The sequence below is a fragment of the Eretmochelys imbricata genome, chromosome 3, assembly GCF_965152235.1.
Source record: "Eretmochelys imbricata isolate rEreImb1 chromosome 3, rEreImb1.hap1, whole genome shotgun sequence".
NCBI lineage: Eukaryota > Metazoa > Chordata > Testudines > Cheloniidae > Eretmochelys > Eretmochelys imbricata.
Genome location: NC_135574.1, coordinates 97260660 through 97284439, shown reverse-complemented (window position 1 = coordinate 97284439; position 23780 = coordinate 97260660). Strand labels below are relative to the sequence as shown.

The 23780-nt window shown below is 43.8% G+C and overlaps 1 protein-coding gene across 3 annotated transcripts; it reads right to left on the bottom strand.

The window, feature by feature from the left end:
* Positions 1-285: 285 nt before the first annotated feature.
* RNF146 (ring finger protein 146) lies at positions 286-17714 on the bottom strand. 3 transcript variants are annotated; one of them, XM_077813025.1, is made up of 4 exons: positions 17332-17522; positions 7504-7653; positions 2235-2574; positions 286-2050 (listed from the first exon to the last, which is right to left on the bottom strand). In XM_077813025.1, the coding sequence occupies exon 4, from the start codon at positions 2047-2049 to the stop codon at positions 991-993; it is 1059 nt and encodes a 352-aa protein (XP_077669151.1). In that variant the 5' UTR covers position 2050; positions 2235-2574; positions 7504-7653; positions 17332-17522; the 3' UTR covers positions 286-990. The 3 variants fall into 3 exon arrangements, with proteins under 3 accessions (XP_077669151.1, XP_077669152.1, XP_077669149.1); XM_077813026.1 differs by lacking the exons at positions 2235-2574; positions 17332-17522 and adding an exon at positions 17640-17714; XM_077813023.1 differs by lacking the exon at positions 2235-2574 and having other exon boundaries at positions 17332-17520.
* Positions 17715-23780: the final 6066 nt, after the last annotated feature.

The window sequence follows — 23780 nt, the reverse complement described above, 5'->3', positions numbered from 1 at the left end:
TTCTCCTGCAATACTTTATTTCCCCACCACAACAGCAAAATGAACTGAGCAGACGTGAAATCAGAACGCATGGCTTCTGACACCACAGTTAACATTCAGTCAGCCAGAAGGATGTGCTCATACCAGTGAGCACACGATATGATAACCTGGTCTGGGAAGCGAGAATTTCAAGATCCCTCAAAGCCAACCCAAGCCTCCCTTTTTGGCAGCATAGCATGCCTGCTTCATGATACCTTTGTCTAAGTGCCCCTTGGTACAATTCAGTCAAAGTGCAAAGACACCACGGATTGTTAAAGTGTAGTTTTTATTAAATTATAAATTTTGTAACAAAAACAAGACAGATCAACAAAGACCTCAAAAACAAAACTACAAGGACTAGACAGCAAAGCCAATGAAAACGCCATGAAGTGTGTACAGATAAGAATTTTCAACAAAAGTTAATAGCATTTTTACATTTCCACTGCATGAAGATAAAACGATTGCTTTGTCTAATAAAACACATCTTAACTCCAAACTCACATATATTTTCTCACATTAAATTAAGCATCCTGCTCATACCCAACATCTCGTCTGTTCCCACATTGCTTTAGTGTTCTTTTCATATATCAATCCATGCAGAAAGTAGTAAGACACTTAATGCAACAGTCAGATAATGAAGACAATCTGAATTGTACAGTGGATATACATTGGCCAAAAAGGGACTGAGTATCTCCATGGGGTAAAATGCTACAAAATAAACACAGAAGACATTTTCAAGAAAACTGGGTATTGCTAAGTAGCTTTCAAACCATTAACAAGTTACCCCAGTTTCTTACATTTAAAGAGTCTTCCAGCTGAGACATGTTGAGACTTTTAAGTTAACAGGCCAAATCTGTTTCTCCCCTTCCCCCCATCCCACTTCAAATACACTGCTAGGTTTGAGTGCAATGCCAGCATGGACAGAAAATTTACAGATACTGGACTGAGTTTTTAAAACACATGGCTCTAAATTTAAACTTCAGTTACCGTGCACTGTCCATCAGGTCTTCTAGATCTTACACTGGTGCTTACTATCCCACCCCCTGCCACTGGTCTCTCTATTACTGATTGGTTTGCATTCGCATTCAAGTGTCTTTGCTGGGCAGGGGACGTGTGTTGCTGAAGTTGAGCATACACATCCTCACTATCGCTGCTATCATCCGATTCGGTTTCCTCAACGGAGGTATCAGGGGCTGGCACCCTACCAGAAGACGATGACTCCTGGTCTTCCTCTCCCTCTCCCCTATGACTTCTTTCAGCCATGCTGTCTCCGTTTATTTGTAAGTGGGCAAAAGAGTTCTCTAAAGAAGTGCTTGCATCAGGTGATGGCGTTGCAGGACTCGTCAGCTGACCATCTAGTGAAGTTAGGGGTCTAGCAGAAACGGATGCTAGAGGCTGCGCAGCAGCAGCCCCCAGAACCGATGTATTGTCTGCACCATCAGCAGAGCTCTCTCTTCCTAGATTGACAGTGTTAGAATCACAGTCCAACCTAAGCCCGGCCACTCCCTTCTTTGGTATATCTATTATGTCCCGTTTTATTTTCCTGCGACGTCCATGCTCATTTCTCCTATACTGAACCATGTTTTCGAGATCTGCTACATACAAAAACCCAGCAATTAACATTTCAGTACTCTTTTTACCTTTGGAAAAGGCATCTTCCAGCTCCCTACTGGTACGTTCATCATATTGCCACCAACCATTTCTACCTTCATAGTACCAAGCATATTCCCCATTGCCCCTGCTCGCCACTTTGAGTTCCTCTGGTGATAGTAAGGTTGGCTTGTCAAGAAAGTCCTCAGGAATCTCCTGCCGACACAGTGCACATCGTTTTCCAAGCCAGGAAGCTCCCTTCACACACAGATAGCAGAAAACATGTTTACAAGGCAGACTCACTGGGTGGACACACGTTTGCAGACAGATAGCACATTCAGGGACTGTCAGGGAAGGTGTTGCATTGGAACAGGACTCATTTGTCTTCCTATTAGTGGGAAGCATGTTGATCGAGTGATCAATTTCACCACAGCCAGCCATCCTACAAAGAATCAGAAATAGATTTAAGTCAGGTTATAAGTATTAAGCCAAATCAGTACCTTAACTCACCTAAGACCATACCAATCACAGAATAAATGAAAGCTTTCCATGAAGTTAAACTTTTGGACAATCAGATATGAAACAAACTGAGCACTTTAAAATATTTAAGTTGTATAGGTGCATACCTTTAGGAAAGATTACAGCATTCTGTTCCGTACTTCAGTGACATTAACAAAAACAATGGCTTCCAAATACCAAGTTCAGCATCCCAACCTTGTTGTCTATTTCAGTTTTAGTATGCCAATTCAGACTAATTGGTATGCAGTTCCTTCTGTGCTCCCAGGCAGGGTGTTAGCTAATCAATAAGGAATTTTCTTTCATGCATACTCTGGTGCAATAGCTGCTTAAGTGCATCCAGTCAGTCAGCTGTTTGTATGCCTCCTCAAGAAATGAACAGCAGCTGTGAGACTGTAAATCTTGCTTTCATGACAGAAAATCCTCAAGAAGTGCTCTGCCTGTAGGCACCTACATGAAGCAAACAGATAGGGCTTCTCTTAATAAGGCTAGTGAGCATCTGCTCAGGAGTCTAGAAGATGGAAATGCCTATTCAGCAGCTTTCTCCCACCCCTCACCACACTCTATGGGATGCTCTCATAAGGGACTTTCCTTCCTTCCACTCATCTAATAGCCTTCAAGAGTCAGCTAGGCACCCAGGCAAAAGAAGTAACTTTGTGATGAATGGTGAGTGTTGTAGAGCAGTGGCGTTCAAGCTTTTCAGACTTCAAGTTGCAGTGGGGGAGGTTTAGATTGGATATTAGGAAAAACTTTTTCACTAAGAGGGTGGTGAAACACTGGAATGCGTTGCCTAGGGAGGTGGTGGAATCTCCTTCCTTGGAAGTTTTTAAGGTCAGGCTTGACAAAGCCCTGGCTGGGATGATTTAACTGGGAATTGGTCCTGCTTCGAGCAGGGGGTTGGACTAGATGACCTTCAGGGGTCCCTTCCAACCCTGATATTCTATGATTCTATACCCCTTTCAGGAGTTAAATTTGTCTTGCATAATCCCAAATTACACCGCACTTAAAAACTATTTGCTTACAAAAGACATAAAAATACATACATGTCAGAGCACACCATTACTGAAAAATTGCTCACTTTCTCATTTTTATCACACAATTATAAAATAAATCAATTGGAATATAAATATTGTACTTAAATTTCAACATATAGTATATAGAGCAGTATAAACAAGTCATTGTCTATATGAAATTTTACATAGTACTGACTTCGCTAGTGCTTTTTATGTTGCCTAGTGTAAAACTAGGCAAATATCTAGATGAGTTGATGTACCCTCTGGAAGACCTCTGCTAGAGGCGGGCAAACTACGGCCCGCGAGACCATCCTGCCCGGCCCTTGAGCTCTCGGCCGGGGAGGCCCCTCCCCTGCTGTTCCCCCTCCCCTGCAGCAGGCAGCATTCTGGGTGGCGGGGCTGCGCGCTCCTGCCAGGCAGAGCGACAGCATGACTAGCTCTGGCTGGGTGGCGCAGCTGCCAGACATGCTGCTCTGATCGGCATGGTAAGGGGGCCGGGGGGTTGGATAAGGAGCGGGGGGTTCCGGGAGGCAGTCAGGGGACAGGGAGCGGTTGGATGGGGCAGAGGTTCTGGAGGATGGTGGGGGGGAAGGGGCGCAGTCAGGGGATGGGGTGGTAGGATGGGGGTGGGGTCCCAGTGGGCAGTTAGGGGCAGGGCATCCCAGGAGTGGGCGGTCAGGGGACAGGGCGCGGGGGGGAGGGTTAGATAGGGGGTGAGGTCCTGGGGGGGGGGGACAGTTAGGGGACAAGGAGCAGGGAAGGTTGGATAGGTCAGGGGTGCTGAGAAGGGGCGGAGGCCAGGCTGTTTGGGGAGGGACAGCCTTCCCTACCTGGCCCCCCATACAGTTTTGCAACCCCAATGTAGCCCTCGGGCCAAAAAGTTTGTCCACCCCTGGCATGCCCCCATGGGTATGCGTACCTCTGGTTGAGAGCCAGTGTTGTAGAGTGCTCAGAGAGAACCTGCATCGTAACTCCTACCAGACATGGCTGTAACTAGCAGTGGCACATGTGTTGGCAACCATATTAACTCTACATTTAGGCTTGGCAACAGATACCATTCCAGCTGCTTCTTGCCTGAGGTACCGCCCTCCCTTCCCAAGTGGGTAACTGTCAGTTTCTCCTTTGCCTCTCCAGCCTACCATCTTTGGTAGGTGTTCTCAAAGTAAAACTGTCCTTTAAAATATCTTCCCTCATCCAAACAAGGTATTAGCTGCCTCAGAGTTGATACTAGTCCTCTTTACCATATACAGCCTGCTGTCTACCAGACCCTTGGAGCAATGTATCTTTTTCAGAACCAAACACCCCAAAGATGTGAAAATTTCAGAAAGTTAATATTAAGGAATTTTCATGGGGGGAACCCAGTTTGAAAGCTGTGTGAGGTTAGAAGGGGAAAGAACTGTTTTGCCTAGGCTGTTAGCCATTATTTATCCCCTACAGAATTCAAAGGAAAAGGGGAACTCTAAGGACGCAAAGCAGGCTATATGACAATACAAGTCTGAAGATCAAACCTCTCCTTCTAGATTTAGATAGGGTCCTTCATATAGCTCCCAGGACTCCAAAAGAGATACCTGAAGCAATATAATAATATTTGGTGAGAACACTAAGAAATGGATCTTTGCTGTTCATTCTGTTGTGGAATCCCAAGTGCTCTCTTTGGGAGAATCCTAATTCTACATAATCTTCCTCCTAATACAGCAAGATTGTTTATCTTGAGGAAATTTATCAAACTACCTGGGACTCGGCTCCTTCAGGAGCCAAGAAACTCTTTTCTTCCCCAGAGGATGATGCAACCCCTGCAGAACCCATAGATATAGACAGGGATTTAAAAAGGATTAGGAATGTAGCAGCATCTCAGGCCTTTTATTTTAGTGCACTCCCTCCCTATCTGCTAGGTAACATAGTTGGGTGCTATCGTCTTAATTTTCTTCTGAATGACAGACACCAATCTATTCAAAACACTTCCTGGTCATCAATTTATGTTTGCTAAAAGTGCTACAGCTTGAGCACTTAGCAGATCATATGGATAACTGTGCCCACCTATATTTCAGTTTCTTATCTGAGAATTTCCCCCTCCCTTAGACAAGATCAATAACGAAGAGGAAAGATTAATGGAATCTTTGTAATAGTGTCTGAATTAACATGCCAGAATGCAGAAACAGAATTACATCTGGCAATTGTCTTTCTGCACAGTAATATATGCAAAATTGAGTGATTCACCCTAGAAGGATCTGAGAAGATACTGTACCAGTTGTGTTTCAGATTTTCCTCCAATTGACTTGCTTTGTAGCTTTCTCAGACTTTTGAAGTTATGTTTTGGAATAGAATTTGTTTAGATTTAAGTTAGTGTTTGTGCTTGAGAGTTTATTATAGAAGGACACAAGCTACTGATTTCTCAGAATACCCACAGGATGTAATGGAGGTAGTATATCCCAGGGAAGTAATTGAAAGAAAAACCTTTGTACTGATTACCATATGCCAACCGTTGAAGAGGAGAGCAGGAACAGCAGCTTCCATAATGGTGCATTACTATCCAGAGAGTTAGGTAAAGATTCTTATTTCCCTACTAGTTTTACAAGAGACTCCCTTCTGAACGCTCTTTTTAAAATTGTCATCTCTTTAGAGGAGTGGAGGTGGTTAAACACACTTTGTGTACAAATAATTTTCTATACAAGTTTCATGTCACACCTGATTAACACCTCAGAGAAAGGTGAGACATCCAAACACTAAGCACAAATGCAGCTGGTATTGGCAAATCACAAATTCTGGGTGCCACAAATTTCACTTACTGGTGACCTCTAATGACAGGAGATTCAAAGTTCCCACTATTTAGTAATAGCAATGCAAAGAGCATTAGCACTTAGAAACTCTGATCAATGGTTCAAATGAATTAAATTTATAACTAACAGTAAATCTACGTTACTTCCACTTTGCCACATGAAAGCATGTGGGGTGGAGTGGGGGGGAAGCTAGATTTGCCTTCAGTCTTGGAATGCTGGCTCTCAGGAGAGAAACAGAGGCATTCCTAGTTTACACAGATATGCATAGTCTCTAGAAGAGACCGCCAAACTTATCAAATTCTGCATTTTGACTTCCGAGTGTGGAACTGGCTTATCTAAGACTTTTGTCTTATTCACTTGGCTTGAGCTAAGAGAGGAAGACAATTATTTGGAGGAGGAATGATTTCAGGTAGATAGGGCATGACGATCTGATCTCAAAATTCATATAAGCACTGTTATTCCATAACTTAGAGTGATGAAAAACTGTTTTTTTAAATTAACAAGGCTGAAGGTTTAATCCATTTCTCCAGAGGCCTAATCAGTTTCTCAGTTGTGTACATCCTATAACAGCTTAGGTCAACTGGAGTTGCATATGCACAAACGAGAGGGCAATTAGGCCCCAAAACATTTAAATTCAATAAAACCACCACCATCTAAACATGTACTTTTTAGAAGATCATTAATGTTTTTTCTTTAATAATCATAGTCTACGGGTTTACTTGATTAATCAGATCCAGTAGGACAAACAAAACACATTTGTTTTTAAAATTAGTACATTGCACTTCAAAAGGAGGAAAAAATATTTAGAGACCACAGTAGCAATGGTCAAGTTATGGTTCAGAAGCACTTTCATTCCAAGTTTATTTTCAGGTGCTCATATAAGTAAAGAATAGCTTACTCTGGGATGAAATTTCCCATGTTTGCTCTGCAATGGTGATTTTTTTTTATTTTGAAGTTTGATCAACAACTCTTTGGGGTCAATCTGTAGGACTGCCTTTATCCTGAATTGCTTAAGCTCTACTTTCACTTTTTAAAATGGCTGATAAACAGGAGGAATTATGTTTCTTACTATTGTTGCAGAAAGCAGCCTAAAATATACATAGCTTTATTTTTAAAAGCCGTGTTGGAAATGAACTATCTGAAACATTTAGCCAGCAATTCAGGTGTGAAAAGAATGCTCAAAGAACACTGGGCATTTGAACCACACAGTTAAACAATGCATGTTGAAATGCAAAAAACCACTTAAGGTGGACGCAACCCACACTTCTGCCAGACATCTGTCCCTGTTATCCCCTATTTTTATAGGAATGTATCATCATTAAATCATACATACATCCTAAGAATGTGTGAAATTGTATGTCTGGAAGTGTCCTCATTTGGCACTCAAAATTTGGAACACGTGATGCAGGAGATCTAGATAAAAAGCCATAAGGCATTGTGGGTTCCTTCAAAGAGAGAAACTGAATTTGTCCCAGTGGATTTTTTTTTTAAATAGTAAAGGCCAGATTTTAAACCTCAACTCAGTATCTCTTTAAATAATTGATAAATACAATTCAATTAACATAATAAAACAATGATGTTGAGCTTACTTCTTTTTTAGTATGGTTCCTGCTGAAGCATGCCACAAGATTAAAACCGTCCTCTTCAAATGTATCCAGTCAGGATATAGTGTACTCTTTCCCACTGTTGGCTCATTCTTTTGTGCTGCACAAGGGAACACTACTAGCGTTTCAACTTCTCTGCAAGTTGAGGAAAAGAAAACAACATTATTAGAGCAACACTGAACAGAGTTCCCTTTCATTTAGCAGTCTAATATCAAACAAAATACAGTGTTATGTTCTCATCACAGCAAACAGAAGAATACCACCCTCTTTTACCATTTTATGCAGGATATTTTCAACATCTAGAAATAGAGTTTTCAAACAGGTGGTCTTCTTGTTTTAAAATCCCCAATTTCTGCCTGCATTTTGTCATCTACTGTTGTGATATCAAAATTCAACAAACCTACCTCTCTTTCTAAGGTATTTATAAAGGCAATTACATTGGTATATAAGAACTAGGTATCTGCAGGTGAACAGTCATGCTTAAGACTGTTGCTTACTACTGTACTGACAAGCAGTGGAGAAACAAGAGCAACTATGTTCATACCCAACACTTCTCTCTCTACTTCCCAAGCCTTTTGATACGTTGTGTAATTCTAGGAAGTTGTATGCTCAATCACAAGTCCCTTCTTAAATTCAGGGAGTCTGGGAAGACAGAGGGGCTTTAACATTCATAAAACGTTTTGGGATTCATTCATAATAAATTGCATGTGTGCGTTTTATGAGAGAGGATGAGAAGGTAGTTCAGTTTCCATAACTATTTGGTCAAATGCCTCTTTCAAAGTGCCAAGAGTACCAGTTAACGCCAGTCATGATACACTTTGCGGTGTGAGATTTGTTCAGCAGAAACGAGACTGAGACTAATTCACATCACACAAGCCAAATAGCCATCAGATGGTAATAACTGTCTTACTAATGACAGAAGCTGGAACTGAAGCAGTAAGCTATAGGCAAATAGCTCTAAAGCAGGGATTCGCAGCCCCCATGAGGTCACAAAATGATACCAAGGTGTCAAGATCACACTGTCCCCAGACCCTAACTGGGATCAAGCAAGGTTCTACTATAAAGAAGGGAGATGAAATATGGAAATGGTTGGTAACCCTTACTAGTTCTGTAAAGCATTACTAGTCCTATGAGTAGTCTGTGTCTGTCACGGAGCTTACTGAAGTTACAGATTCTGTGACTTTCTGCGACCTCTGTGAGGGCCAGTGTGGTTGACCTCTGGGGCCAGCTGCTCAGGTGGCCTCCAGGACAGCCACACCAGCTGCTGCTCCAGCGACCCCAGTAGTGGTCCCATGGCGGCCAGCTGGAGCATCTGCGGTCCTGGGTAGTGGTCCCTGGTTGGCAGTCCGCAGCCCTGGTAAGCAGTCCGAAGCCAGCCATGGGTGTTCCCCCCCCGACAAGATTTAATCACAGGTATTTTTAGTATAAAAGTTATGGACAGGTCACGGGCTGTGAATTTTTGTTTAATGCCTGTGAGCTCTCCATGACTTTTACTAAAAATACCCCTGACTAAACCTACACCTATGAGTTATAAATTCCTCCTCTGCTGCAGCTTTTAAAGCACTATTAAATCACATTTACTTAACCAATTTGCGCTACACCTTTCAACTGCTGCATCATGTGTTACATTTGAGATTCATTTTAAAGCAAACGTGAGGAAGTGTCATATGCAATGTTTCCATTCACTCAAGAAAAGAGCTATTTTAGTGCACAGATCAGACTCATATGTATGCAACAGAGTAAAGTTAAAAAGTGATAGGTCTCAGAGAGCTGAATACTTAGCATATCTGTAGACCATACATCATTGATAACAGCAGACTGTAAATGTTAGATGACTTTCTAGTTAACATGTTTGAGTAATAAATCGCCATACTAAAGTTATTCTCTGGCTACAGCTGAGTATAGGACATTTTAGAAATTATTCCTAAGGAATACTGCCAAGATCAACAGGCCTTGACATTTGTCCTTACACTCTTTTAAAGACAAAGGTTGTTTTCAGTGTCTTTCTTGTCATCCCCCTCCTCCACCACCCATTAGCTTCCAAAAAGAAGAGCTGCAGCAGTGTTAAAACTCCAGCTCCTCCTTAAGCAGTCCACCACACAAGATATTGGGTTTAGTATGACCAAAGAAGCAGTTGTAACAAAGCTCAATACCCTGGGTGTGGTGTTTGATCTATCACCTTTCAGAAGCTGGCATTGAATTACTGCTGCTGCTTCTCATTTAAAGAAACTTTTTGTCTAACCCTTTTCCGAATCCACTGTCAGAGGTAATACACATCATAACCCAAATTAGTTAACTGTGGAGTGGGGAGAAGGAAAATAAGTCAGGTCTTTCAATTCTGAATGAGTCCTTTTAAAAAGCAAGCAAGGTGCTACTATATGGGAGGGTAATTACACCTAAATATCCAGTCAGGGATATAACTATAATGTTAAGGTAAAAAGAAAAGGAGTACTTGTGGCACCTTAGAGACTAACCAATTTATTTGAGCATAAGTTTCGGTAAAGCAGCTTTTTAACGACTATGTACCTTTAAAGTGAATTAGTTCAGAAACCAACTTCAGGTAACCTCTACATTTCATTAAATTGTTATTTCTACATTAAGCAGGACTTGAAAACTTTACCTAGCCAAGATGAAAGATTCCTGTGCTGAAACATGCACCCTTCCCCAAACTGCCCCGCTACGAATTTAAGTATGTTTTAATGTAATAGCTCACTCTATGCACCTAATGTTCTCTTCCCCAACTGTACCACCCCCAGCTCTCCCATTACACACACAAAACCTCATTTCATTCACCTCTCATCTCACACACAGGGGCTGAAACATTTATTCAACAGCTAACAGCCGAATTATTAAACTAGAAGAGCAGCTCTAATGGCCAGGAGCAACATCCAGGAGAGAGCCACATCCCACACCAGCTGCTGTGAAAGTGAAAGGTGCTGGGATTCCTACCAAGCTGATGTCCATGGAATCTACTCAGGGGTTCCATCTTTTGAAGTGTCTGGCTAGCAGGTGTCACCTGCATCCTTCGAAGCCCCTCTGGTTGTTGCAAGAGTGATGGTGGGGTTCTCCCAACAAAACCATCATCCCCCTGCATCTGATTTTGGCACCCTCCTCTACTGCCTAGAGCTTTTCCCAATTTGAAACAGAAGGAAATTGATTATTCTTGTCAGTTTAACTGCTACCCACAAAGTACTCTATAACAGCAGTAGGAGTAGCAGCTGTGTTAGTCGGTAATCGCAAAAAGAAAAGGAGTACTTGTGCCACCTTAGAGATGAACAAATTTATTTTAGCATAAGCTTTTGTGAGCTACAGCTCACTTCATCGGATGCATTCAGTGGAAAATACAGTGGGGAGATTTATATACACAGAGAACATGACACAATGGGTATTACCATACACACTGTAACGAGAACGATCAGGTAAGGTAAGCTATTACCTGCAGGAGAGCGGGGGGGGGAGGAGGAGTGGGAACCTTTTGTAGTGATAATCAAGGTGAGCCATTTCTAGTGGGCCATTTCTAGCAGTTGACAAGCACGTCTGAGGAACAGTGCGGGGGGAGGGGAGTAAACATGGGGAAATAGTTTTACTTTGTGTAATGACTCATCCACTCCCAGTCTTTATTCAAGCCTAAAGTTAATTGTATCCAGTTTGCAAATTAATTCCAATTCAGCAGTCTCTCGTTGGAGTCTGTTTTTGAAGTTTTTTTGTTGAAGAATTGCCACTTTTAGGTCTGTAATCGAGTAACCAACGAGACTGAAGTGTTCTCCAACACCATATTCTACAAGCCATTACCCTCTGATCCCACTGAGGGTTATCAAAAGAAACTACAGCATTTGCTCAAGAAACTCCCTGAAAAAGCACAAGAACGAATCCGCACAGACACACCCCTGGAAACCCGACCAGAGGTATTCTATCTGCTACCCAAGATCCATAAACCTGGAAATCCTGGACGCCCCATCATACCAGGCATTGGCACCCTGACAGCAGGATTGTCTGGCTATGTAGACTCCCTCCTCAGGCCCTACGCTACCAGCACTCCTAGGTATCTTCGAGACACCACTGACTTCCTGAGGAAACTACAATCCATCGGTGATCTTCCTGAAAACACCATCCTGGCCACTATGGAGGGAGAAGCCCTCTACACCAACATTCCACACAAAGATGGACTACAAGCCATCAGGAACAGTATCCCCGATAATGTCACGGCAAACCTGGTGGCTGAACTTTGTGACTTTGTCCTCACCCATAACATCTGGGGACAATGTATACCTTCAAATCAGCGGCACTGCTATGGGTACCCGCATGGCCCCACAGTATGCCAACATTTTTATGGCTGACTTAGAACAACGCTTCCTCAGCTCTCGTCCCCTAATGCCCCTACTCTACTTGCGCTACACTGATGACATCTTCATCATCTGGAACCATGGAAAAGAAGCCCTTGAGGAATTCCACCATGATTTCAGCAATTTCCATCTTACCATCAACCTCAGGCTGGACCAGTCCACACAAGAGCTCCACTTCCTGGACACCATCGCTTATTAGCACCGTAGTCACATAAACACCACCCTATACCAGAAACCTACTGACCGCTATGCCTACCTACATGCCTCCAGCTTTCATCCACACCACACCACACGTTCCACTGTCTACAGCCAAGCACTACGATACAACCACATCTGCTCCAACCCCTCAGACAGAGACAAAACCTACAAGATCTCTATCAAGCATTCTTACAACTACTGTACCCACCTACTGAAGTGAAGAACCAGATTGACGGAGCCAGAAGAGTACCCAGAAGTTACCTACTACAGGACAAGCCCAACAAAGAAAATAACAGAATGCCACTAGCCATCACCTTCAGCCCCCAACTAAAACCTCTCCAACGCATCATCAGGGATCTACAACCTATCCTGAAGGATGACCCATCACTCTCACAGATCTTGGGAGACAGGCCAGTCCTTGCTTACAGACAGCCCCCCAACCTGAAGCAAATACTCACCAGCAGCTACACAACAAAAACACTAACCCAGGAACCTATCCTTGCAACAAAGCCCATTGCCAACTGTGTCCAAATATCTACTCAGGGGACACCATCATAGGGCCTAATCACATCAGCCATGCTATCAGAGGCTCGTTCACCTGCATATCTACCAATGTGATATATGCCATCATGTGCCAGCAATGCCCCTCTGCCATGTACACTGGCCAAACTGGACAGTCTCTATGTAAAAGAATAAATGGACACAAATCAGATGTCAAGAATTATAACATTCAAAAACCAGTCGGAGAACACTTCAATCTCGTTGGTTACTCGATTAGGGACCTAAAAGTGGCAATTAACAAAGGCTTGAATAAAAGCTGGGAGTGGATGGGTCATTACACAAAGTAAATCTATTTCCCCATGTTTATTCCCCCCTGGAACTGTTCCTCAGACATGCTTTTCAACTGCTGGAAATGGCCCACCTTGATTATAACTACAAAAGGTTCCCCCCACCCCCCGCTCTCCTGCTGGTAATAGCTCACCTTACCTGATCGCTCTCCTTACAGTGTGTATGGTAACACCCATTGTTTCATGTTCTCTGTGTATATACATCTTCCCACTATATTTTCCACTGAATGCATCCGATGAAGTAAGCTGTAGCTCACGAAAGCTTATGCTCAAATAAATTTGTTAGTCTCTAAGGTGCCACAAGTACTCCTTTTCTCATAACAGCAGGGAAGACTGCGAAGGTTCTGGTCAGTTTTTGCTTGGATGCTGCTTTGGAGAGCCGAACAGCAATAGAGGAACTAAAAATCTGCAGATTTAGGAAGACAGAGCTTTCAGTTTCTACTTTGTTCGTATTTGGAAGGTGATCTTCACAGTCACAAGGGCTAAAAACTTATTTCCAGATAGAAGCTTAGATTCTGCAAAAGCAGATAGCAGGAAAGCTTCCTGCTTGCCAAAGGCTAGTGGATTTTTAAAGCCTTGTATTAAACAGTACTGCCAACCCTGCAAGTACTGTACCACTGCACAGAGTACTCTGAAATAATGAATGCAATTAAGGCATTAATTCATTAAATTAAGATTTACCCTATATGCTTAAAAAGATGTGAAATTCTCATTCAGTAACTTGTCAATAAATGTAATTTAAGATATATAAAAACTTTTCTTCTGTAAATACAGCTGGCTCTACCAAAATCCAATTTTAGAATTTTTCATTAGGCTCCCTGACTCAAAAGAAGTCAAACAAAGCTCTGTCTGACTAGTGCCTCTGCTTAATACTCATGAAGGAGTTATAAAAATTGCAGATTTTTTTTTTAAGATACTCCAACTTAAAAAATGAAAATTATACTTCCGTCTGAAAGTTTGTTACCTGCCATTGTTACAATTAACACGATATTACTATAACTGAAATTAGTTTGTCTTCTTTGCATTTGACAGCGCACTATCTCCCCCATACAACCAGTCACTTTCCCATGTTTCCGTAAACTCTTTCGCAAAGCAGCAGGAAAGATTTAAAAAATATATATAGTGATGTGATTAGATTTCAAGTTGATAGAGTCCTTTTATGCCTTCCATGTTAGGAAAGATATGTTACAGAAGTTTCAATTTCATAGAATCACAGGAACATAGAGCTGGAAGGGTCCTCAAGAAGTCATCAAGTCTAGCCCCTGTACTCAGGCAGGACCAAAGTAAACCTGGACCACCCTGACAGGCATCTGTCCAATCTGTTTGTGAAAACCTCCAATAATGGGGATTCCACAACCTCCCTTGGAATCCTATTCCAGATCTTAACTGCCCTTATAGGTAGAAAGTTTTTCCTAATATCTAATCTAATTTTGCCTTGTTGCAGATTAAGCCCATTACTTCTTGTCCTACCTTCAGTGGACATGAAGAACAATTGATCACAATCCTTTTTAGAACAGCCCTTAACATAGTTGAAGATTATTTCTAATAAAGGATAAACTGCCAAATTTAATAGTCCTACTATGACTTACTTCTAAAGTATCTAAACTTTGATTCACCAGTCATAACCAAACAATGTAATATCCATTAACTGCAACAGGAATTTTGCCACTGATGTCTGTGGAAGCAGGTTTGGGCCCCAAATTAACACCGCTGTGTAGAGACAGGTGCTGGATACAGCAGCACCTTTATAACTTTGACTAAGATGCACAGCAGAGAAAGAGTATGATTCTGTTAAGTTGGCTTTCTACCACCAATTCTAGAAGTCAATTGTTCCTGTACGCTTTGAAAATTCTGCAGTTCCATCTTGGTAACTGACAGTTCAATTACACCTAAATTGATGCTACGTACTTTGAAGATGCAAGTTAAACCATATTTCATCAATTGATTTACACATTAGTAAAAAGAGGGCACAATTTCCTTCCTTCTTTTAGCACAGATTCTGCACCATATCAATAGAGTCAAAGTATTATTTTTAATTTCTTATAAAGACTACTGTAATTGTTAGCAATTTAGTTCTGTCCAATGGATTGTAGAGTAAATTGCTGCAAATTTATCAGTAAATAAAAGTCAGATTTACTCTCATTTTGACCAAATCAAGATTCAGATTTTACTGTTAATTCAATACTATCTGACAAAAGCTTCATTCTGATAATCCATTTTAAAGAGCAGTTCCAAAGACCAGTTTTAAACTAACTGTCAACACTTGATTGCTGCCTCTGTGCTTTTGTTTTCAAATCTGTATTTGACTGCAATATTTCTTTTAAGATATCAAATATGAGAAACACAAAAATATATTCTGTACCTTATTCCTCCTAACGATTACTAAATATTCTGAAATTTGTTTTAGCAAACAACTAAAACTACAACATTTACAGTCTGCAAAATAGGAAGATTACCATGAGATTCAGTCAAAGAGTAAACATTTTATCCTTTTTATTGTGAACTGGAACACTTTCAATTTTTTAGATCATGTCAATATAGGTTACTATCTGTTGCTCTTAGATAGAAATTATATTTACCAGATATTCCTAATAGTCTATTAGTTTCAGTAGAGAAGCTGTGTCATCTGTTCATTGTACCAAAAACTGGGCCACAGATCTATTTTCATCTTCCATTTAAACATGCTAAAAATGATGCAAGGAAATCCCAGGGCTCAAACTGTTAGTTACCAAAAAAAGCATTTTCACTAAAAGTTTTTGGGTGCCCCCTTTTTAGACCTCCTAACGTACCTTCATCATTTTGATATCATTTCCTGGCTCAATTTTTTATTACAATAATGAAAGTTACAAGCTGCAGAGATGACATTTTGAAAAGAGGATATACAAAATACTGCACAGCATTATTTAAAAAAGATATTAAAAATTAATACTGCACACTTATGCAGTTCCTTTGCTTTGAGGAGCAGCCCTGCCCATGCCCCCCGGAACATTCCTCTGTGCCTCCACAGTTTGGGGACCTCTGGTCTAAAGTTTTGAAACTTAGATATATTTTAATATTTGCAAGTCAATTCTGCCTCCACTAACTGTTCAAAATACCCAACCACAGAAGAAACTGTGGAAAACACTACAAATACCTAAAACAAAGCAAAACAATCCTGTGTGAAGTCATCAAAAGAAATACGAATGCAAGATTTGGCTGACAGATTTCAGAGTAGCAGCCGTGTTAGTCCGTATTCGCAAAAAGAAAAGGAGTACTTGTGGCACCTTAGAGACTAACCAATTTATTTGAGCATAAGCTTTCGTCAGATGAGCAGCTATTTCTCAAATGTCTGGATATTACTTATATCTAAGCTTGGAAGTAATAGATTTTTATCAGTAAATATTGGTCAACATCATTTTCACCATACACATAAACCCATAAAAATATTTCCATCAACAATAACTGAAATTTACAGAGACAAAATAAGAAAAATGCTGCTGGAGAACTTATTAGAGCTTGATTTGAGGACATTTAGGTTTTATGTTCTGACGTGACAGGATGTTGACAATTTGTGTTTTCAGAGTTATAAAAATTTAACTTCTTGAATTTCAATGTCTACTGTCATCAAACAATTGTCTGAACCTGTCTGACCACCTATAATTTCCCACAACCATGAAAATTTAAATTAATTTAAAAAAATGCAGAAAAATAGACCTGGGTATTATTCCTGCAAATCATTAAAAAAAAAAAAAATTCTTCTAAGCCTAGTTACATCACACCCCACCCTGGGCTTCCCACCTGTCAGGAGGAGACACAGGTCCCTTCCCCAGAGGGTTTTCACAGCGAGTGGATGAATCATAAATCTACTGCGAGTTTGGTGGTGTAAGGTTTGTTTGTTTTTTAAATAAAATGTTGAGCGGGGTGAAGTTTCCCCGGCTGGTCCGGGCCGTGGGCTGAGCTCGGAAGGGGGTGAGGGGGATAAATTAGCACTGGTCCGGGGGGGGGGGGGGGGGGGGGCGCGCGCTGGGACACCGGCGTCACGTGACCGAGGGGTTACGCAGTTGCCAAACAACGCAGCCCGATTCCCCCGGGTGGGTGGTTGCCAGGGGCTCTGCCCGCCCCGCTCCCCCTCGGCAAAGCGGAGCGGGCCCCGCGCCGGGACCTGCCGCGACTGAGGGGCGGGCGCGCTCCTGCTTCTCCATAGGCAGCGACCACCCACCCCGCCCCGGGGGCTCTGTGGCGCTTTGTCCAGGGCCGCGCACGGCGGCCCCGGCCTCCGCTCCAGCCCCCGGGGCGGGGAGGCCCCGGCGGGAGCCGCTGTGAGGAGCCCGCGGGGTGGGGGTGGTGAGCGGAACCCCACGCCCCTCCCCCCACGGGCGCGCGCAGGTCCCCGGCTCCCGAGCGGCGGGATCTAGAACGCGGCGGCGGCGGCGGCACGGACTCACCCGCGGGCCCGGCTCGCGCTGCTCCGTCCCTTCACCGCTGAGCGAGCAAACAGCCGCCCGAGCCACCGTCAGCTGCCCCCGACGCTTCCAGCCGCCGAGAGAGCGAGACGCGACAACGTCAGCGCGCAGAGGGGAGGGGGAACGCGCCGTGGCGAAGGGGAAGAGGGAGCGGTGAGAGACACTCTCCCAGGGTGGAAGCCTGAGAGGGGGTGTCGACAAACCAGACCCTGATTGGCGCGCGGCCAAGTAGCCCCTCCCCCCGCGGTGTTTTTCTGGGGAGACCCACCCCCCCCCCCCACAATACTCACAGCTTCCTTCCTACTGCTGCGCGTGTCCGCCGCGCGCTCCCTCTTCCTGCTTCGGCCCTGGCGGGTGGCGCGCGCGGCCCGTGCCTGACCCGGTGCCCAGCAGCCCGGACCCGCCTCCCCCGCGCGGCCTGCGGCGACCCCACAGCACCTCGCCCAGCCGCCCTAGCGCGCCGGCGCCGGCTCCGGCTCCGCCAGCGCTGCGGGCCAGCGGGGACCTTCAGCTCCGGGAGTCTGACCTCTTGCGCGGCGCAGGCTGTGACCCGCCAGCCCTGCCGGGAGCCCCAGCGCCAGGGTCTGGCCAAAGCCAGTCTTCCAGCTGGGCAGCCAGCCTGGGTCTGCAGACAGCAAGAGATGGAGGCGCTCGTAGTTCGCTTCAATGGGGACTCGCCTTCAGTGGTGTTTTGTACCTAATGTTGCACGTGTCTGGCTTGAGCTCCCGGCCCGCCCCTGGTTCTTGTCACGCTTCCTGCCGCTGGATTAGCGAGCCCCTGTGGACCCGGTATTTGCTCCTTGTGCGCTGTGGTCTTTTGGATCGGCCAAGCCCTTTAGGTCTCTCGCTGTAAGGCATTTTCTCCAGCCCTTGACTCGTTTTGGTGCCTCTTCTCTGCACCTCTCCAGTTTTTCAGCATCCTTTTAAAAGCGTGGGCACCAGAATTGTACACTGCGTTCCAGTGTCGGCCTCCCTAGTGCTAGGTACAGGGGTAAAATCACCTCGCCTACTCGCTCCTCTCCTCTTTATACACACCAGAATTTGTTAATGCTGTAGGTGCCGCCACAGTACAAATGTTGTGTTTCAGAGTAACAGCCGTGTTAGTCTGTATTCGCAAAAAGAAAAGGAGTACTAGTGGCACCTTAGAGACTAACCAATTTATTATATGTTATATTATAATCATTAACAATTATGCTGCATAATGAAAATCGGCAGCGCTATAAATTACATGGGCTGAGTCCCGATGTGCATCCTAGTACTCACAATTTTATTCTGAGTTTCACAGTATTTGATGGCTTTCATAAAGCCGCAGCTCCTGGACTGAAGAGATTATGTGATAACCTCAGTTTTTATTAAAAAGAGATAAATTTCTAGCCATTAAGGTTGCAGAGAAGAGCTTCAAAACACAACCTGGGAGCACTATAATGGCCCCACAACCAAATAAAAAGTACCCATTTGTATTATTTTTTTTAAAAAAATCTCATTATTTTTAAACCACAGTCAGGATTAGTGGAGCACATGATTTCTGAGGTTGTACAAATCATAACCCTACCGAACTGGCAAGCACGTGTGTGTGTTTGTTCTACTTGTCTCTGCAGGATGGGCTCAGGAGCACCCTACCATGAGTAATACCATACTGCCCTGCAGTGATGACTACAAATGGAACTTGCCTTTAGCTTAAGTACCATTTTTGCAGCAGAAGGGAATAAGTTCTGTTCCCATTGACTTTGTGAAATTCTCAGCAGCTTTGGCATGCATAAGGCAGCCCCAGCTCCCATGGGAGATTTCCTAGGTAGCAACTGATTTTTTTATGCTGAAATTGTGATTCCAGACCAGACCACGGATCCAAACAACTAAAATTTTGAGAAATTCTGTTCTGAATCTGAACTTCTCAGCCACCATACTTAGTCTTTAGTATGATTTGTCCCCACATCTGAACAACTCTCTGCTTGGGAGAGGTTCAGATCCACACTTTGAATTTTTAGCCCACTTCTGTTTGTGGCTCTAAAGCCTTGCCTGCACTGGAGAAATTTATCAAAATAATTCCCATCAGGTCTGACTCTAGCTTAGCTGAACTAGTGAATATGGTGGGAGTCAATGTATGCAAGACTCCAGCATCTTGAACCTTTTTTTTTTTTTTACCAGTCTATTTTTTCAACAGATTTAACTAAATTTGTGGCCAAAAACTTCCAGCCACCAATGCCCTTGTATAGACCAGCTTTAACACCACATCACCTGAACCAAAAGTTAGAAGCAATGAGAATTTGGGGATTAGTTTTTCCAGTGTAGACATGGAACCTTTCAACCCAAATGTCCCCACCTTACAAACTCTACGCACACAGTACCATTGAAGCACTACCATCTTTGGAGTGGAGGGTGACAGCCATTTAGTGAGTGTGGAGAAATTCATGCAAAGGTCAGCCACGCTTTCTTTAAATGGGTGTAAAATTCAGTTGATCCTGTTAACACCAATGAGACAATAAAAATGTAGGCTGCTGTGTTTAGTTCCTGTTGTCAAATAGGACCGAGAAGTCTATTGTACAAACATCCTCTCTGCAACAAAAGGCTGGTAAAAGTTGGACCAGTGAAAGGAAGTGTAACTTCACACAGCATATAGTCTGCAGTAGGTCATGAATCATTTGCCGTTCACTTAAGAAATCTTGGCAAAACTAAAAGCTTAAGTAATGTAACTAAGAATATTTGGATTACACTTCAGAATCTGCAGTCGGAGCTTGATAGACCACAAATCTTTTGGGCAACACTGTAATGAAGATAACACCCAGTTTACACCAGAAAATGGGGGCACTGGGAGAAAATCAGTATCGTCTCTTATCTCTCATCAAAAAAGATAACTGAAGGATATTAAAGAGTTTGAAACAAAAATTCAAAGATTTTTTTAAATCACCAAACTCTTGTAAGATTTGAGAAAGTCGTACATATCGTTAGCACTATTCAACAAAATTTGACATAATTCTATCCAAGGAGATGTTAATGTGGCAGCCTGTATTGCTATATAAAGTGCTTCCTGTCAGTCTGAGCTAAATAATAGTTGGAAATTAAACAAATAAATACTTTTACTGGTAATGGGCTTGTTCAGCAACAACAGACTTAATCCTTTGCTCAACCAGAACCTGATACTGTAGTTGGTAATGAGGCCAAATTCCCATTGATCTTGATGGGACTTTGACCTAAAAAAGGATAGCAGGTTTGGACCCTTAAGGGACCTAATTAATCAAAGCAAAATTACTGTGAATGCATACAGCTTCATAGGAAAAAAACCTGAAAATTTGAAATTGAAAATTAAGGGAAAGATCCTTAGGTGGTGTAAATTATCATAGTTCCATTTACTTCAATGGAGCTATGACAATCGATGCCCACTATAGATCTACCCTTAAGACTCACTGTGAGATGCAAAATATACCTCAACCCCCACTACAAAACAAACATTCCTGTGGTTATATGCTATATCCAGACTATACCAAAACTAGATACCTAAAATACTACGCTGGACCATTGGCCTGGAAATAGACTAAAGGGATGAGAATCATAGAATATCAGGGTTGGAAGGGATCTCAGGAGGTCATCTAGTCCAACCCCCTGCTCAGAGCAGGACCAATCCCCAACTAAATCATCCCAGCCAGGGCTTTGTCAAGCCTGACCTTAAAAACTTCTAAGGAAGGAGATTCTACCACCTCCCTAGGTAATGCATTCCAGTGTTTCACCGCCCTCCTAGTGAAAAAATTTTTCCTAATATCCAACCTAAACCTCCCCCACTGCAACTTGAGACCATTACTCCTTGTTTTGTCATCAGCTACCACTGAGAACAGTCTACATCCATCCTCTTTGAAACCCCCATTCAGGTAGTTGAAAGCAGCTATCAAATCCCCCCTCATTCTTCTCTTCTGCAGACTAAACAATCCCAGTTCCCTCAGCCTCTCCTCATAAGTCATGTGTTCCAGTCCCCTAATCATTTTTGTTGCCCTCCGTTGGACTCTTTCCAATTTTTCCACATCCTTCTTGTAGTGGGGGCCAAAACTGGACACAGTACTCCAGATGAGGCCTCACCAATGTCGAATAGAGGGGAACGATCACGTCCCTCGATCTGCTGGCAATGCCCCTACATATACATCCCAAAATGCCATTGGCCGTCTTGGCAACAAGGGCACACTGTTGACTCATATCCAGCTTCTCGTCCATTGTAACCCCAGGTCCTTTTCTGCAGAACTGCTGCCGAGCCATTCGGTCCCTAGTCTGTAGCGGTGCATGGGATTCTTCCGTCCTAAGTGCAGGACTCTGCACTTGTCCTTATTGAACCTCATCAGATTTCTTTTGGCCCAATCCTCTAATTTGTCTAGGGCCCTCTGTATCCTATCCCTACCCTCCAGCGTATGTACCTCTCCTCCCAGTTTTGTGTCATCTGCAAACTTGCTGAGGGTGCAATCCACACCATCCTCCAGATCATTTATGAAAATATTGAACAAAACCGGTCCAAGGACCATCCCTTGGGGCACTCCACTTGACACCGGCTGCCAACTAGACATGGAGCCATTGATCACTACCCGTTGAGCCCAACAATCTTGCCAATTTTCTATCCACCTTATAGTCCATTCATCCAGCCCATCCTTCTTTAACTTGCTGGCAAGAATACTGTGGGAGACAGTGTCAAGAGCTTTGCTAAAGTCAAGGAACAACACATCCACTGCGCTCCCCTCATCCACAGAGCCAGTTATCATAGAAGGCAATTAGATTAGTCAGGCCTGACTTGGCCTTGGTGAATCCATGCTGACTGTTCCTGATCACTTTCCTCTCCTCTAAGTGCTTCAGAATTGATTCCTTGAGGACCTGCTCCATGATTTTTCCAGGGACTGAGGTGAGGCTGACTGGCCTGTAGTTCCCAGGATCCTCCTTCTTCCCTTTTTTAAAGATGGGCACTACATTAGTCTTTTTCCAGTCGTCTGGGACTTCCCCCAGTCGCCATGAGTTTTCAAAGATAATGGCCAAGGGCTCTGCAATCACATCCGCCAACTCCTTTAGCACTCTCGGATGCAGCGCATCCGGCCCCATGGACTTGTGCTCGTCCAGCTTTTCTAAATAGTCCCGAACCACTTCTTTCTCCACAGAGGGCTGGTCACCTCCTCCCCATGCTGTGCTGAGCAGTGCAGTAGTCTGGGAGCTGACCTTGTTCGTGAAGACAGAGGCAAAAAAAGCATTGAGTACATTAGCTTTTTCCACATCCTCTATCACTAGGTTGCCTCCCTCATTCAGTAAGGGGCCCACACTTTCCTTGACTTTCTTCTTGTTGCTAACATACCTGAAGAAACCCTTATGAGGCCCATATATAGTTAGATAGGGAATAGAGAATGGAAAGGTGATTTGTTCCAGTGTATCAGCAAACTTTCCTAATAGCAAATTTTGTTTATTTTGTATAAGATGTAAAATAGGTCTTATACAACACCACAAAAAGCAGTTTCATACACTCTTGAGGCTATTCTTTTTTGTGTTTTGTCACTTATGGTTGGTTCATATGTTGTGGTCATGCCTTTTTTTTTTTTCACCTGTTGGAGCACTATTTATTAGTATTATCTCCAGTGCAGCAGCACCTTGGATCTAGACCAGGAACCCATAGTGCTAGGTCTGTACAGCAGATGGTCCCTTCTCCAAACACCTTACAATCTAAGATGAGGCAACAGATAGATTTATGGGGGAGGACAAGGAAACAATGAGGCTAGGCAGTGGGTTGCTAGGGCTAGATGGGGTTCAACCCTCTCAAGTCTGAACCATCCCGCTGCCTGCATGCAAAGCCCAGCTCCACAGGCAAAGACCCATCTCTGGCAATGCTGGGGCCAGCTCGGTGCTGAGTTGTTTGGCTGCCCAGCAGCACGATGAGCAGAGAGAGTCCCTGGAACCCAGTGGTGAGGCTAAACCACAAGGCCTCAGCATGGTGCTGCAGACAGAGTCCATGCCGAGTGTGGCCAGCGCCCAGCAAGTGAACTCCATCCCTGGTACAGCAATAGCAAGTCCATCCCTCCCCAGTGCCTGCAGCCGTAGCTGGAGCCAGCAAGGGAGGGAGGAGAGCAACCAAGACAGAGGGAGGAGACGGGGAATGGGCTGGGAAGGAGGGAGCCATATACAACCACCTGTGGCCACTGGCACTGCCGCAAGCTCCCTGCGTTCCTAGCCCCTCCACAGCCCCTACTCCAACCCCCCCCATGCCATAGACCCCCCCAAATAACCTATCCCCACACCTCCACCCAACTCCCAACTAATGCCCCCAGCTCCCCAACCACCGCTTAAACCTATCCAACCCCCTGCTACTCTGTCCCCAAATAAACACACCCCAACTCCCCAAATGAACCAAAGTGCACAAAACCTCCTCCTGCCACAGGCCCCACCTTCCTGCCACTCTAACCCCCATCTCCCGAAATAAACTC

Coding starts and splice junctions, on each gene's coding strand:
- RNF146 (XM_077813026.1), bottom strand. CDS start 2,049: ATGGCTGGCTGTGGTGAAATTGATCACTCGATCAACATGCTTCCCACT.